Raw genomic sequence first — 15,596 nt, 5'->3', positions numbered from 1 at the left:
TTTATTTGGTTTATCATTTCATGTGTTTGGGATTCAATATCATCTGATATAGTTTGTATTTTAACTATTAGAACCTGTGTGAGAGGTTCATAAATAGGATCGATTAGCTTTCATGTGATGCACAACAGAACACACGATCCAACAGAGTAAACACAAAATTATTTGGTGAAGTAACAATCAAACCTTACTCAAAAGTTTGCATTGATAAATGGTATGTTTTATTGTTTAACTAATATTAACAATAAGATTAATACATATGTACTAATTGTAGAGTTGGTCAATCTCGTCTTTGTATTTAGCCACCACCTTGTCCCGTCTAATCTTCATCGTTGGTGTCATTAAGCCGTTGTCTATCTGCAACGTTGTAAAAAAGAAACAGTTTTCTTCATTAAGTTTTCGATTGTCGACGATCCTGAATATGCCAAATATCAATAAGAGAGGATTGGTTATGTATATTGACCGTGAAGGGCTCGTCGATGATCAAGACTGGTCCGACTTGAAACGAACATTCTGATGTCCTGTAACATTGCTCAAACATAGTAAGATGTAAAATATGATACTTTTAGCTAAAGTTTTAAAAGTAGTAGTACCATTTCCTCAGTTCTTGGTAGATCAAGCTCTTTAGTGTTTCTTTGGTTATTTCAGGATTTACTCTTTGCGCTTCCTCTTTGTTTGGGATAATGATGGCTCCAAGCCGGCGTCGATCCTGTGAAGGAGAAGTCAAAATTTGAATAACAAAAGATAAGCGAATCAACCGATACTAAGATTTGACGTGTTGTAACAGTCTTTAAGATAATCCAAGCACCTGTCCAATAACAAGGATTTGTTCAATCAAACTGCTTCTCATTGCTGCTTCTTCAATCTCCAATGGTTCCACGTTTTCACCTATAAAGACGATGATGCTATAAATATAAGGACTGGTTTCTTTTGAGTTTTGTTTAATCAATTTTGGGTTCATTTATGCATTTGAACATGTTTGTGACTTGGATTATACCTGTGGATAGTACAATTGTGTCCTTGGCACGGCCTTCAAGAACAATGACACCTCCACAACGGCGACTCCGCCCTATTGAGTGATGAGGAGCGATCCAGCCCGTATCTCCTGTATTGAACCATCCACTCTCATTTAGAACTTGCTTTGTGGTCAATGGATTCTGAAGCATACACCAACAGAAAGATGAGTTAAACCCTTTACTTAAGTGTGATGCTTGATGAGTCAGGCAACAAACATAAATGTGAGGAAAACAGGAAGTGAAGAAGAAAAATATGCATTATGACAAAGCTAGGGAAGCTTATTTATATGTTTATTAGCAGGTTATTCAGAAGAAACGAGCTTGATTTTTAAACTTGTGTGTTTCTTCGCTGTCACCTTTTTCACAGCTTCACAGTAATATAATGATTAAGTAAGCTAATAATGCAACACGACCTTATAATAACCCTTCATAACTTGTGGACCTCTGACTTTGATAATGCCTTTTACACCAGGAGGGAGTACATCATTAGTCTCAGGATCTACAATTTTGAATTCTGTACCATGCATTGGATGCCCAGCTGAGCCAAGAACCTGTAGCGACCAAAAAAAAAGACAAACGAAATACTGTAATAAGTAGAAGAAAAAGGCAACCGATGGATCAAAAGAAATGACAGTTATTAAGACTTGCAACTTCTAAGAAATACAAAGTTGGGTTCTATTATTTTTGTTTTGATTGATAAGGAAGCTCAGTGGGGAAAGAGATAAAACTGACTAGCTTGTGAAGTTGTGTTTAACACTTATACAACATTAATTGCTTTGTCTAAGAACTTTGGTAAGGGCATTTCAGAAATGATTAGCATTTTCTTTGCAAACATTCAAAAGGAAACTTCAAAGCGTTGTGAGTTCAAAACATACATATGAATATGGAAGCAAGAATGACTTACATTATAGCTAAGCGTCCGTGCACATACAACCGGCGAGGTCTCTGTCAAACCATAACCGTTTTGTAAAGTCACCCCAATGGCCTGCATAATTTTGGAACAAAGTCATTTAAATATCGAAACTTTCACGCCAAAACAGAAAAGAACAATTTCTATTTCCAAGAGAAATTATAGATGGCTTAACCTCAAAAAACTTGTCAACATGAATGGGTAAACTACCACCTCCGCTAATACCAGCCTGTGGAAGAATCATATCAGTCTTTCACTACAAATATAAATCTAACGAATCAAAATAGAAAATAGAATATTTCCACTACCTTCGATATCCCAATAGACGCATGTATTTTCTTGTAGATAAGCATTTTAGCCAACATATGTAATGGCCACAATAAGGCAGCGACTACTCTTGCCCACAACCAATCCACGAAAGCAACAATATGCATTGGAGGCTTTTGCTCTTTTGTCAGACACATACCCTGTAAACCAGACCAAAGACCATATCAAAACTTCAGGAACCACAAACAGGGATAAGCAGAAAGCCTCTTAAAACAAACTATATGGTAAGAAAATATATGTACAAGAGGGAATATTGTTCATGAACCTCATATATCCTTTTCATTTCCATATATGCCATACTGACTTTGATCAATGTAAGTGCTAGAAATTTACGTGCAGCAGAACTTGAAGAAATTTGCTTTTGAATCCCACTGAGAGCTCAAAGAGAAAAAAAAAGATTGTTTAACAACTAACACATAATGAAAATGCTGAGGAGTAGTTAATGACTGAAATGACAAACCTGTAAAGTGTCTCATATACCAAAGGAACGGAAACAATATAGTTTGGTTGATACCGTTTTAGATCATCCTGTACAAAAAAGAAAAAGAAAACGAATTAGAGCCAAAAGGAGCAACGCTAAATGAAATATGCGTATTTCAAAACTTTTATGGCACAATGATATTTGATGAATGTACAGGCCACTGTTAAGAGTTAAAAAAAAAAACAAAAAGTGATTGATCTAGGAAAGTTAGTGAAGTGTATCACACTAACAGGGGACTAACAGTCTAACACAACTCGGTATAAGTAAAATGATTGCAAAAGATACAGACTTAACAAAAAATCGGATGATGAGAATAACCTTTAAGTATCTTATAGACGTATACATTTGCTCAATTCCACAGGTGAATATGAAGTATTCACTAGCACGTTCATAGGCATGCCATGATGGCAGCATGCTTAGAAATTTATCGCCAGCTTGAGCAGGTACATATTTGGATAAATGTTTTATCTGGACAGTGTTCAAGAAAACATTAAAGATTCTCAAACCTATTAGTTCAAGAAAGTACAAAGAAAAACTTGATATATATAATTGACAGAATCACCAAAAACGCTTGCAAAAAAAGTATTTGGCCTGTTGGCTTGAACCTGGTGTAGAAGATTCCGATGTGTAAGTGTAACGCCTTTCGGATTTCCCGTAGTACCACTGGTATACATAATTGCGGCTATATCATCTGAATTGATGAAATTATAGTTACCTGCAGTCATTGGTGTGTTAGCATCAGGAGTTGATTCTTTTAGGGCCTTAAAGAAAAACATAGAATCTCAACGTACTGGTATCATTAGATCCTGACAAGTTTGCACGACTCTCCTGTCCTAGGCTTTTAATGTCTGCATAACTGTAAACTGGAATCTGCAACCCCTGTGAGACCAATGAAGATTTCTCACCCCAGAGAAGTATCAAAAATCTTAGAGATGCCTTGGAAGTAAATGTCTCAGCAATGCGGTTGAAAAACTCAGGATTATCCACAACAAGGGCTACACTGCAATACAGATCACTTGAAATTATTGATCTCTGTATTGCAAACAAGTATGGCATAGATAATTCAAAAGACACAGTATATGGAGAGACTAAAGATCTGTCTTATAATCCAAGAAACTTTTTGAATAGGTATGATTTCACAGGATAGCTGATGCAATAAGATAGATAAGAACTCAACAAGCTGTGTAATTAGAACTACACTTACAGAAAAATTATTTCTTAAAAAGGCATCAAAACTGTCAATCATCAAGAAACCATGCATAGTACTCTTAGACTCAACAGCATCTGAAGACATAGAACTAAAACTGATGCATGAAAAACAAACTACCAAGATGATGAAGCAAAAGGTACAAAATGAGTTCAGTATAACTGATGAAGTCCATAGTGTTTCTAATAATGCCAACTATTAACTTCTCAATAATAGCTATGATAATTATGTCAAACAACAACAAAAAGACGAAGTATTGGCACACCTTTCAGAATGACGGTATATTTGCAGTAACTCTTCAACAGAGGACCTAGATCCTCTGACAACATTGACTGCTCCTGTGGCCATTATACCTGGCATAAAGTAATAAACCGAACATAAAGAAACAGATAACTGCGCGAGAGAAGGAGAAATGAAAGAGCAATATATATAAGAACTATTTGCACCAAGAAGTGCATTTAAAATACCTACGCAAAGCTACTCCCTGAGGTTATCATCAAATGAGAGACTACCACGTAAAAAATTGCTAAAAGACTTACTTCTTTAGATCTGCTATTTCAACCATAGGAAATTACTATTTAGTTGCCGGTCAGGAAAAATTATGCAAGCACTACAGATGGAAATTCTATCCGTTTAGAACATCAACAGAACAGAGAGGAAGGGTATTCATAAGGTGATTGGATGTTTGACGAACTAGAAATTTAGAGGGAAGAAAATGTAAAGAGCAGAAACATATCAAACTTAGCTCGAAAGGATTGTTGTTTAATAGTTACTATGTAAGGCAAACACAGCTTAGAGATGCAAATATTAATGAAATCAATCCCCTAATGCTTTATGCTCTTCCTATTGATTCATGAGTAACAGACTCATTTCCACACTTTATTCTAGTTTATCAACCACATACCTTGATCTGAAACAAGCCATCTGCAGGAGTTATCAGCAAAAAGTCCAATCTTCTCATCTGCTTTCACTCCAACAACTCTTAATCCCTCAGCAAAGTCCAAAATTTCTTGTTCCAACTAAAAGTTAAGTAAATAAGATGAAGGCTTCCGTTTCTAACAAAACATTAATATCTGAATCACTAGAAATTTCAAATTCTCCACCTCTCACATAAAAAGACAGCAACAAATTTGCTATAACCAGTTGAAGACTAACTGAAACAATATTGGTTCTAGGATCCTAAAACATAACTACACCAATGAGAATACCCAACTAAAACCATTAGAAAAAAAAGCATCAATTGATTCTTACCTGCTTGTACGTTAGTTTCAAAGGAGGATCATGATAAGGATCCACCAATGCAACTCTATCACCATACTTTTCTGCAGATGACCTCCAAATATCAGGAACAGCCTTCCATTCATTAGACAATAACGAGCTTTCAATGACTAGCGAAGACGGTCTCACTTCTTTTGCCTGAATCATACATACCAAAATTTATGTTACAGGAGTAGATACAAACCTTACTGAGTAAACACATATCTGAAAAGAATTGAGAATCAAACTCCTTGTTGAGGTTAGTGAGCAAGATCATTTCGAATTCACAGAACATCTATCAAAGATTCAAAATTTAAGATCTTGTTTCATCTACAGGACAGTTGGGTCCCAAAGAATCAACATAAAGCTACAAACTTTACATCGAACATGAAAAAAGATTCAATTTTGATAACTTGTCTAAACCAATAATGATTACTTCCGAAATTAAAGTGAAGAAACATTATCCAAAAACCCAAAAGCACGAATAAAATTGTTATAATAACACAAAACAGAGGAAAAAGGAAAAAATTGAACTCGCCTTAGACTCGCAGTGAATCCTAAATCGCCGGAACGAGGGAACTCGAACACCGTCGTGACCCAAGATCAATCGGAACCCAAAATCAGGAAATTGACGAGAAGAAGAAGCGTAAGAAAGCAGCGTAGAAGGTCCCAACGATGTCGTCGACGCCACCATTGAAGAAGATGCGATGAAGAAGGAATGATCAGGTTTCAGATGAAGTTGCATTTGGAGATAAGATGAATATGAAGAAGGGGACCTTAAAAAGGACATGGAACACAGAGAGAAAGTGAGATCTCGAAACGACTAGTAAGATACAAAAGTGACGCAAACCATGTCCTTGTCGTGATTACGTTCTTCACTTGTAATGACGAAATCCTTAAACCATGGCCTTTTTTCCAACGGACGAGGTTTTTTTATAAATTTATTATATTTCTACCAAATTTAATTTCATTATTACCTCGTATGAAAACTTTATTGTTAATATCTAATGTAAATCACATGAATTATGCGACGTTTATTTAAATACTTAACGAATTGTTTGGTGATGATGAATCCAATCCAACCATGTTAATTACATTAGTTCTTCGCCTAGTTTGATTTTTTGTTTTACGTTACAGAGTTTTAGTTAAAGTTCTGGATTAGTTGCAGCTTTAGAGTAAAGTACATCTCCTATAATGATACAGAATATGATCTTCTTCTTTTTTTTAACCTTTGTAAGGGAAAAAATTAATACTACTATTTATTAATTATTTGATTTTTTTTTTCTCAGCATGAAGCATAAAAGGTACAATAAAGATAAAAGAACAATATAAGTAAATACGAATAATCCAGCTTTAATCAGTCTTCTTCCTCGATCAGTCCTCACAGCGTAACGCTCGGAAACTTGCAACGATCATTGCCTGTAAAAAGAAAATATTCACATTCCATAAATACCCTTACTCTGTCACGTGAACCGTGACTATACTAAAGGTTATTTTGGTCCGAAGGTTACCAGGGTTTGTCGTGGTCTCATGAGCCAGTCCATTGAAGTAACATTGAACGTTTTGGTTACGGAACTGAGCCCAGTACGAGCTTATTGCGTAGCTTGCGTGCCAATAAACAGAGACCGGTTCGTAGCATTCTCTTCCAGGAGCCAAAGCCGCACAAGTGGTGTTGCTTCGGCTACAAGTAGTCCTTAGAGTTTCCTCAAGCTCAGACACGTTGGCTCCATCGACCGGTACGCACCAAACCTGACCTTTGTATGGAACGTTGTTCGTCGGTTTAGGCAAAGGGTTGAAACCGGTTAACGGTTTTTGACCGGTGAAATCTATGTCGTAGATTGGTATACCGTCGGGATGCAAGATTCCCCAGTGTCTCTGTGTTCCAGAACCGGATTTCTGGTTTTCGTTGAACAAGGAGAAAACAAATGTCGGTATTGGTAAACCGGGTCTAGATGGTGTACCGATTGGTGGACTTGCGGTCATCTTCTTGATCAGATTCCGGTTATATGTTGCAGCGTTGAGAATGTTGGCTCCGGTTTCGTCTATGTCACCTGAATTAGGCCATCCGGTTTCGGAGATTGCGAGGCGGATGTGTGGGTAACCGAGCTTGGTCATGGCGAAGAGAACCGAATCCAACATTTGGTCTAGAAGATTACGGTAAACCAAACCGGTATGAGGGTCGGTATAAGTTGAGTTACCTTGGAACAGAGCATAATCCAAACTTGTGTTCATGGGGTTTCTTGACCAGCGGAAGTAAGGATGAACATTAATAAAGAAGTAAGAGTTTGTTCCGTTGAGAAACTTCAGCAACGGTAATATCACCGGTCCGGCGACTTCTTCCCGGAACGTTCCGTTAGAAGGAGGAAACGACGATCGGAGAGAGTCCATGGCGAGAGGTGTCCCGACTTTGATGTTGTGAATACCATGAAATCTAAGAGAGTTCACGATTTTGCGCATGGCTGGTACAAGATTCGCCGAAACGTTCCCGTAGTTATAGCTGAGGATCTCGTGTCCGACGAGGACAAAGCGGATTTGTGTTTGTGGATAGTAAGGGATGATATTGGTTCTGACCCATTCGTCAGCTATGGTTTGGTTGGAGCTGAGTGATGTGATTTGGTGGTTAGGGACGGTTATGGTAACGTAAAGATTGGTTTGAGAGAGGAGTGTGAGACTCTCTGGATCAGCGTCGTAGAGCTTGACATGACCAGCTTTGATGGATTTGATGAAGTTGATGGATTGGTATGGAGATGGGAGGTTGTTACCTTGTCTTCCGTAGTTGATACCAATCTTGCTGGCTAAATCTAGCATTGTTTTCCTCTGTCTGTACCTGTGCTTTTGGAACGGAGTCGCGGAGCAATATGAACCTGTTAAACCAAGAAAAATGGAGAAGATGAGTTAATTACAAGAAAACATTGTACATAAAACGGAGATGTTGATCGAGTTAACCTGAAAAGACAAGGAGGGTGAAGAGGAAGAAAGCAAGAAGAGTCATGTCTTTGTGTTTGGTTTGCAATGTGTTTGGTGATGATCAGATTATATTGTGACTTTTGAGGATGGAATGGGTGTGGAATTGGAGGATGAGGTGTTTAAGTAGGAATATGGTGTAGGTTTATAATTGAGTCATGCAAGAAAAGCTTTTTTTTTTTTTTAAGTTTGGGAGGCTTTTTGATTTTCTTTTGAAACTCTCATAGTTCTTTTGTGCTATGGTTTTTAAAAGATTGTTGGTTGGATGGTTCAAATTGAACCAATAACTCTTTCCCCCAAAATTGAGAATTGAATTTTGTACAACAAAATACATATAAGGAAATTTTCAAATTGAGAATGTTATACAAAATCCATATTGGTAATTGTAGATTGAGATAATGTATCAATAAAGATCTTGAGTTGGGGAGACAGAAGACTAATGAACTTATCGCGTATAGTTTAGAGTTTAGAACTTGATTGGTTCTCCTACAACCACCCTCAAATTTTACGTTTATAGACATTTGTTAAATTTCAAAAGCATTTGCGATTGAGAACATAAACTGATGATTCAATAAAAAAAAAATCAACAAATGAAAAATATAGTTTTAAACTCTATATATATTCACATAATTCTCAAACACTAATCATTCTTTAATTTTAATTATTCAAACTGAAAATTGTTGAATACTTAGTTAGTAACTATTTATATGATTCTTCATTACTACAAAATCTCAATAATTATAGTCTTTGTTATTTTTAAATCCGTTATAATGATATATATTTTTGACAATTTTTTTGTTTTAACGATCGAACAGTCATAAATAATTTTATAGTATATATATAGTATGTTTAATTGCAAATTGTATAATTTAAAATAGCGTTTGAAACTCTAACTACTCCGTAAATTTTTGTAACTGCAACCGCAACTACTACGTTTAAACCGTACTCCTGCATGCTTTTTAAGATAAAAATTTAACATCAGTAAAAAATTATTTAAATATAAAGTATATAGAGTAGTATTTAACAAAAATAAGGAAATTATCCTGAGCACATCAACCGAAACCCTGATACACACACATGGCTTTTAGACGACCACTGATACTAATCGTCCTTTTCATCGCTTTAACCGCCGGCGTTAAAATCGCCACCGCGGATGACCCGGTTCCGATGCCATGGCCACACCAGTTCCACGCGTTAATGTTTATGAATTACTCCGGAGATCTCTCGATGATTGACCTTTGGTACGACTGGACCAACGGTCGTAACTTCAATATCATCCAGGAGCAGCTCGGTGGCATTACCTACGACCTTGAATGGAACAATGGTACCTCCTTCCTCTACACTCTCGACGAGTCAAGATCGTGCCGCTCAGCTCAGCTCGAGGTTTGTGTGTTTTCTTAGTTTACGACTCTGTCACAGATCTCAGAATAGGAACAAATTCGAATTTGGGGCGACGGATTTGGTCAATTCTGTTCTTGGTTTGTGTGATTTTACTGGGGAAATGGGTGTTGTGAGGTTTGACTTTTTTCAATTGAAGTCTCCTGAGGGGAGAGTTCTATGTTTAGCTTAAATCAGGTGATTGAATCAAAATGGAGCTCTCTGCAGATTTAGTTTGAAGTTGTTTCTTGTTCATACTACTTCTCCAGTACTTGTTCATTATTTACTTCAATGTTCCAGTATTTGTGGCATTTCCTTGTTAAGTATAGTAGCAGTGTGCTGTATAATTATGATTGTTGCCAATAACTCTTTGTGCTGTGTCTCATAAACCCTCATCTCATCTTAAGTTAACAAATCATTCTTGTGACTGTGATAATACTCTGCAAAATCGTTAACCAAGATCAGGAGACTAAAATTTGGTGGTAGTAGTAGTAGTTGTAGTGTGTTGTAGAACCGTGTTTCTTGGTATAAATGACTTAGGTAGAGTAGAAACCTGTAGAATCGGGAGATGATGGTGCTGCGTGAGTTTAAACTAAGATATGGTTGTTTTGGTTTTGATACATAGTCAGTTAAGATACAATAATCCTGTATGAACATGTAATGCTTTGTATATAGTAAGTTTCTGAATATGTTTGGAATTTTATGTCACAAAAGGTTGGAATCCTGCGACCAAACTGGCTAGATGGAGCCAAGTATCTAGGTCAAAGAAATGTTAGTGGGTTTCTCTGTAATGTATGGGAGAAAGTAGACTTTATATGGTACTATGAGGATGTTGCAACCAAGAGACCCGTCCAATGGATCTTCTATACAGGTTAAGCTCGCCATGACATTCTCTACTTAGCATGAAATATCTGTTTTATTTCTAGCAAAGTTCATCTGAAATGAGGAGAAAACTTGTTGCAGGGAGAGAGGCTCATATAATGACATATGAGGTCGGTGCGGTCCTAGAGGATGAGAAGTGGCAAGCACCGGTCTATTGTTTCGACAAGGAGAAGAAGAGTTCATCTACAAAGGGAGCTTTGAGAGAATTTAGAGGATACAAAGAAAAGGCTGCTTTGTAATGTTAATTAACGAGAGACCTTCTTTTTCTTCTAGAGGATCAATCAGGAGGAGCAAAAGAGTGAATAAATGGGGACTACGGTTACTTATGAACAGTAGTATAGTCGTTGTAAACCTTTTCTTTTACTCGTTTCAGTTGAGAAAATTTGTCTCCAGTTCGAGTAAATTTGTTTTTTGGTTTGGTTTCTTACTTCGAAATTTTAGACATATGTAAATGTTGTTTTAGTCAGTAACTTTGTTAAGAAAGTATGAGACAGTGACTTATCAGCCAATTTTCATTTCTCAAATTATAAAAATTGTGAAAGAAGATGTCAAATTTATTGCTGAACACAAAAAGAAGAAGAAAAAATCATGTCCAAAAGATAAAAATATTAATCGTATAATATGGAAAAGTAAATTAAACAAAAATCAGATTATCTAATTTTAAATCATTGACTTTTCAAACTTTTATCCACGAAAATATAATTTTCTCCAAATATTTTCCTCTATAACATTGTATAACAAAAGAAAACCTTATGTTATAATTATGAGTTTGTATAGAAACTAGAATACTTCATACTAATGAACTAAATAAATATTTCGTAAACCAATATTTACTTCTTCTTTTTTTGTCAGCCAATATTTAGCTACTTACATTCCTATACATGAATAATTTTGACTTATGTCCGGATTTAAAGCTGGTTAAACCAAAAAAAATGAAAATTTTAGATAGTTAAAATGTATTAGGCACTACTAACTTTGTGCATATTTTCTTTAAAAAACAAAATCATTAACTTTGAACTACATGCCACACAACTTAAGATCATTAGTCTCATATGATCCTGAAGTCATCCAGATTTGTGACAAGCTGAACTCATCTTTTGTTCCTACTGTTGAGTTCCACATACTTATTGTCGCTTTTCTTCCATACAGTTTCAGCAATATATTTATAGTTACGACTGCATAGTTTTATTTTTCAAGTTTGGTTTTGCTTATAACTTGTTGGATTAATAGGAAATTTAGTACATTTTCAAAATATAATTAGAAAACTAATACATATACTATTTATAATTGGTAAAGTAGTACATGAGACCTAGCTTAGAGATAGAAAATATGTGAGATAGGAGAAAGTAGAAGAAAAAAAAAGACATAGGAGGGTAAAATTTTTTTTTCCTGATTTTCATTTATTTTTTCATTTTTGTTTTCTTTTTTCTTTTAATATCACTACCCCAAAATCTTATAATTAAAATACTAGGTTTTGTAAAATTCTTTTTTAAAATATTTTTGATACATAAAAATCTATATGTTTTTCTCTATAATTTGATATACATTTTGCATTATAAATTTTAAATGTTTTTCATATATACATATTTATTTGTACAGTTTAGTATGTGTACATACTTTATCGTACAGTTTAGTATACGTACAGACGTATCTGTACATCTGATTAAATGTACAGACGTACTCGTACAGCTTACTAAATGTACGAATGTATAAAAAATTACATATTTTATTCGTATAAACTATTATAGTATAACGAAATATGCATATTTATATACATTTGTACACTAATATTCTGTACGGATGATATTATGTAGTACTTTTATTATTGTACAAAAATATTTTTTTTGCACATCTGTACATAAGATATGTTGTACGAATTATACTATATAATTAATACAGTGGCATACTCGTAAATATTTTGTTTTTCTGGGTGTTTAAATGTCAATGAAATAGTACCAAATAGTGATAATGTACTAGTTTGCTAATTGTAAATAGTGATTGTACTAGTATTCTAATTAAGTTTCAAAAATGTACTACTTATCCAACACACCCTAACTTGTTTATCTTTTTGCTTTTATTTTGCTTATGTTTTGCTTACATGTTATATACTTCTCTATGATTTATTTATTTCTTAGTAACTTATGTGTTAGTCTTAATTCCTGCAAATTAAGTGCCCGTACCCCTAGTTAGAACAATAAGCATGTGTTAATCAAAATCTTAAATCTAAATTGGTATTGTAAGTGTCATATGATTTTCAATTTTGTACTCCTTTTTTTATTATTAAAAAGATTCTCCGAATTCTAAATCTCCAATATTCATATGTTAAAATAATTCCACATTTGATATTCTGATTTTGGATATAGCAAAACCGAATCTAGGTACTACATTGTTTTTATATAGAAAAATTACAGTCTTTCATATATTTACAACTAATATGTTAATTTCTTTCTTATAATCAAGATACAACCACAGTGGGCTAAAAACATAGTTATGGAGGAAAAAATAAAAACAGAAATGGAATTAATTCATACAATTAACTCTCTCATAGATTTTATTTATAATAATACACCCACAAAATTATGTTTCTTAACCACAGAACTTTGTAATAACACACCACAAATCTTGGTCTCTCCTTTATTTAAAGTTTCAAACCTAAAATTAAGAAACATCCTCTTCCACAAAACCTTTAAGATTTAAATCCGACGGTCCACCTTCAACAGCCGCATCAACCATCAGCTTCTTCCACTTCGCCGCACTCTCTCTCATCTCCTCCGCCTCTTCTCCGTCACCCATCACTTTCTCCAAACACCGTCTCACCTCCTCTCCATCCACCTCTCCATCCTCCCCAACCTTCACTTTCACTCCAATCCTCCACGTGTCCTCCACAAGCTTCGCCGTCGTACACTGATCAGCAAACTGCGGAAACGCAACCACCGGAACACCGCTCTCTAAACTCTCCAACGTCGAGTTCCAACCGCAATGAGTCACAAAACACCCCACTGAACGATGCCCTAAAACCGCCGTCTGAGAACACCATCCCACCACCAAGCCTCGTCCCTCTCCTCTGATCAATTCAAGAAACCGATTCTTCTTCTTCTCTTCTGGATTTTTCTCCCTCACGATCCATAAATACGGTCGGTTAGTGGCTAACACGCCGTGAGTAAGCGCCTCCATGTGTTTCTCCGGTAAATCATCGGCGTGTGTTCCCAAAGATATGTAAATCACGGAGTTTTCGAGCTTTGAGTCAAGCCATTTCGTGTAATCCACGTCGGAAGATTTGAAAAGATCGGTTTTACCGTCCGAGGAGGAGGAAACTAAAGGTCCTATGGGAATCATGTTGAGTTTCTCAACGGAGGTTAAAGCATCGTGTTCTAAAGCAGAGAACGTGTTCACAAGAATCTTAGGGTTTGATTCTGACTCGAGAGCTTCGACGTGTTCTTTTAGTGTTACAAGAGCGGATGGTATCGCCTTGAAGGGTTGTAGAAACGACGGGAGGTCTTCGGTGGTGATGAGTGGCAGTTTTGGTAGTTTGATCGGGTTAACGTCGAAGAGGTGTTTGAAAGATGTGTTGAAGTAGTAGTAGTAGATGTCTAGTACAGTAGCTGGTTCGATCCAGAGAAGTGTAGTCGGGAGGTGAAACTCACGCGCTACCGAGGAAACCCACGGGACGAGAACAGAGTAGATTACGCCGGTGATTGGTTCTGTTTTGGAGTCAAGATTGGCTCTGATGATGTCTCTCAGTGCGTTTGAACCGCAACGTTTGAGTTCTGACGTGTAGATCTTCTGGTCTTCGAAGGACTTGAGACCGTCGTCGAATCCGTCGGTGAACCACGCGAATGATAGGCCTTTTGTGGAAGGTGGTTCGCCCATACGACGGTGAGCTGAGATGGCTGTGGAGTATGTGACTGTCGCGCCGTGGTGGATGAGGCGGTTGGCTAGTTGGAGCGCCGGGTTTATGTGACCTTGCGCCGGGAAAGTTACTAGCAAGTAGTGAGGAGGAGGACGGCGATTATTACCGGACGTTGCCATTTTTTAGTGTTTTGAGATTGTGTTCTCAAGTTTGAAACAAAGGAACACATTTTATAGATCGCTTAAGTAATTACAACATAAAGTAATAATTATGTGAAGTTAACCATGGTTTAGACAAATACAGTATAAGATTTTAGCTAATTGACCATCTTTACACAGTCTTGTCTTGTCTGACTCTTGCAAGACCGGTGGATGAGAAAAGTCTTTGTGGCTACCGACGAGTAACAGCGACAAGTAAGAAAAGAATTGGATCAGTTTGTTTATAACTTCTCACCCTCCACACCCAACCACCATGGTTATCACAACTCTACTTAGTCAGATTATATCTTTTTTTTTTTTGTAAACCAGTCAGATTATATCTTTGATTGAATTTTTGTCAATTAATGCCCAATCACATGAGACAACGTGACTTAATAAAAGATGATACTACAAAACAAAATAACTTGGAACATTTAGTTAATGCAAGTATGTAAACATTTGGTTAAGGATGAGTTTGATGATCTTGTTTATTTGGTTTTATTTCAACTAATGTTTTTGTATCTAATTAATTATATTATCTTATTGGGAATCTTGGGACTTTTGGTACATTTTGAAAAGATATACGATTTATAGTACGAGACTATTAATAATTGGAGAATTGAGTTTGTTAATTACTTTTCGTGACTTTGTGTAATAGGGAAAGCCAGAGATAAGAGAGGAGGTAGGATAGAGAAAAGTATGATAAGATCAATCAGAAAATTCTATTTTAGGTTTGTTTAGATCAATAAGAAAATTCTATTTTAGGTTTGTTTAAACCATCATTAGTAGAGTACTGTGGGATACTTTAAAATAAATTAATAATAGATTGCGCCACGTGGCGGTACTTATGGGATTCTTCCGATGTGTGAAGAAACATCGATTCTCTTTTTTTAAGGGGCTTTCTTTTTTGTTTTTCAATCATTCTTGGCCCACTTAAATATTAAGCACCCCATAGCATCCTCCCACTAATGCTGGTCTTAGTTGTTAAATTCATTTCAAATTTTGATAATTCAGTTTTTTTTTTCCGGTGTGTAAAAGCTTTGGAATTTCGAAAGAAGTATATTATTTGTCTCATCCTTACAAAAGCGTGAGATCTCATAATATACTCTTAAAACTAGTAAATTTAAAACT

The 15,596-nt window shown here is 35.8% G+C and overlaps 4 protein-coding genes across 4 annotated transcripts; 1 reads left to right on the top strand and 3 right to left on the bottom strand.

The window, feature by feature from the left end:
* Positions 1–141: 141 nt before the first annotated feature.
* LOC17878353 (long-chain-fatty-acid--[acyl-carrier-protein] ligase AEE15, chloroplastic) lies at positions 142–6,060 on the bottom strand. The gene is made up of 18 exons (XM_006285439.2): positions 5,734–6,060; positions 5,190–5,354; positions 4,843–4,957; positions 4,204–4,291; positions 3,523–3,731; positions 3,337–3,446; positions 3,050–3,199; positions 2,711–2,778; positions 2,516–2,621; positions 2,232–2,390; positions 2,099–2,152; positions 1,918–1,998; positions 1,427–1,564; positions 995–1,154; positions 806–885; positions 591–706; positions 461–518; positions 142–354 (listed from the first exon to the last, which is right to left on the bottom strand). Exons 1-18 carry the CDS (start codon positions 5,983–5,985, stop codon positions 262–264), a joined length of 2,202 nt encoding a protein of 733 aa, XP_006285501.2. The 5' UTR covers positions 5,986–6,060; the 3' UTR covers positions 142–261.
* Positions 6,061–6,433: 373 nt separating this feature from the next.
* Positions 6,434–8,478, bottom strand: LOC17878730 (probable glucan endo-1,3-beta-glucosidase A6). The gene is made up of 3 exons (XM_006282815.2): positions 8,142–8,478; positions 6,707–8,059; positions 6,434–6,614 (listed from the first exon to the last, which is right to left on the bottom strand). Exons 1-3 carry the CDS (start codon positions 8,185–8,187, stop codon positions 6,577–6,579), a joined length of 1,437 nt encoding a protein of 478 aa, XP_006282877.1. The 5' UTR covers positions 8,188–8,478; the 3' UTR covers positions 6,434–6,576.
* Positions 8,479–9,215: 737 nt separating this feature from the next.
* On the top strand, positions 9,216–10,924 carry LOC17878483 (uncharacterized protein At4g14100). The gene is made up of 3 exons (XM_006282654.2): positions 9,216–9,542; positions 10,251–10,407; positions 10,500–10,924. Exons 1-3 carry the CDS (start codon positions 9,237–9,239, stop codon positions 10,655–10,657), a joined length of 621 nt encoding a protein of 206 aa, XP_006282716.1. The 5' UTR covers positions 9,216–9,236; the 3' UTR covers positions 10,658–10,924.
* A 1,971-nt stretch (positions 10,925–12,895) lies between these two features.
* On the bottom strand, positions 12,896–14,471 carry LOC17880057 (UDP-glycosyltransferase 75C1). Its single transcript, XM_006282828.2, has one exon. It carries the CDS (start codon positions 14,445–14,447, stop codon positions 13,077–13,079), a length of 1,371 nt encoding a protein of 456 aa, XP_006282890.1. The 5' UTR covers positions 14,448–14,471; the 3' UTR covers positions 12,896–13,076.
* Between the last annotated feature and the right edge of the window lie 1,125 nt (positions 14,472–15,596).

Source organism: Capsella rubella, unplaced genomic scaffold, assembly GCF_000375325.1.
Source record: "Capsella rubella cultivar Monte Gargano unplaced genomic scaffold, Caprub1_0 scaffold_7, whole genome shotgun sequence".
Lineage (NCBI taxonomy): Eukaryota > Viridiplantae > Streptophyta > Magnoliopsida > Brassicales > Brassicaceae > Capsella > Capsella rubella.
Note: the sequence above shows the minus strand (reverse complement) of the source record. Positions and strands in the feature narration are given on the sequence as shown.

Excerpts from the sequence above, each read along its gene's own strand:
- LOC17878353 (XM_006285439.2), bottom strand. The coding sequence starts at position 5,985 with ATGTCCTTTTTAAGGTCCCCTTCTTCATATTCATCTTATCTCCAAATG. Across the intron at positions 4,292-4,842 it reads ATGGCTTGTTTCAGATCAAG|GTATAATGGCCACAGGAGCA; the intron begins GTATGTGGTTGA and ends ACTTTATGCCAG. Across the intron at positions 1,155-1,426 it reads TTATGAAGGGTTATTATAAG|AATCCATTGACCACAAAGCA; the intron begins GTCGTGTTGCAT and ends TGTATGCTTCAG.
- LOC17878730 (XM_006282815.2), bottom strand. The coding sequence starts at position 8,187 with ATGACTCTTCTTGCTTTCTTCCTCTTCACCCTCCTTGTCTTTTCAG. Across the intron at positions 8,060-8,141 it reads CACCCTCCTTGTCTTTTCAG|GTTCATATTGCTCCGCGACT; the intron begins GTTAACTCGATC and ends TTGGTTTAACAG. Across the intron at positions 6,615-6,706 it reads TGAGACCACGACAAACCCTG|GCAATGATCGTTGCAAGTTT; the intron begins GTAACCTTCGGA and ends TTCTTTTTACAG.
- LOC17878483 (XM_006282654.2), top strand. The coding sequence starts at position 9,237 with ATGGCTTTTAGACGACCACTGATACTAATCGTCCTTTTCATCGCTTTA. Across the intron at positions 9,543-10,250 it reads GCCGCTCAGCTCAGCTCGAG|GTTGGAATCCTGCGACCAAA; the intron begins GTTTGTGTGTTT and ends ATGTCACAAAAG. Across the intron at positions 10,408-10,499 it reads CCAATGGATCTTCTATACAG|GGAGAGAGGCTCATATAATG; the intron begins GTTAAGCTCGCC and ends AACTTGTTGCAG.
- LOC17880057 (XM_006282828.2), bottom strand. The coding sequence starts at position 14,447 with ATGGCAACGTCCGGTAATAATCGCCGTCCTCCTCCTCACTACTTGCTA.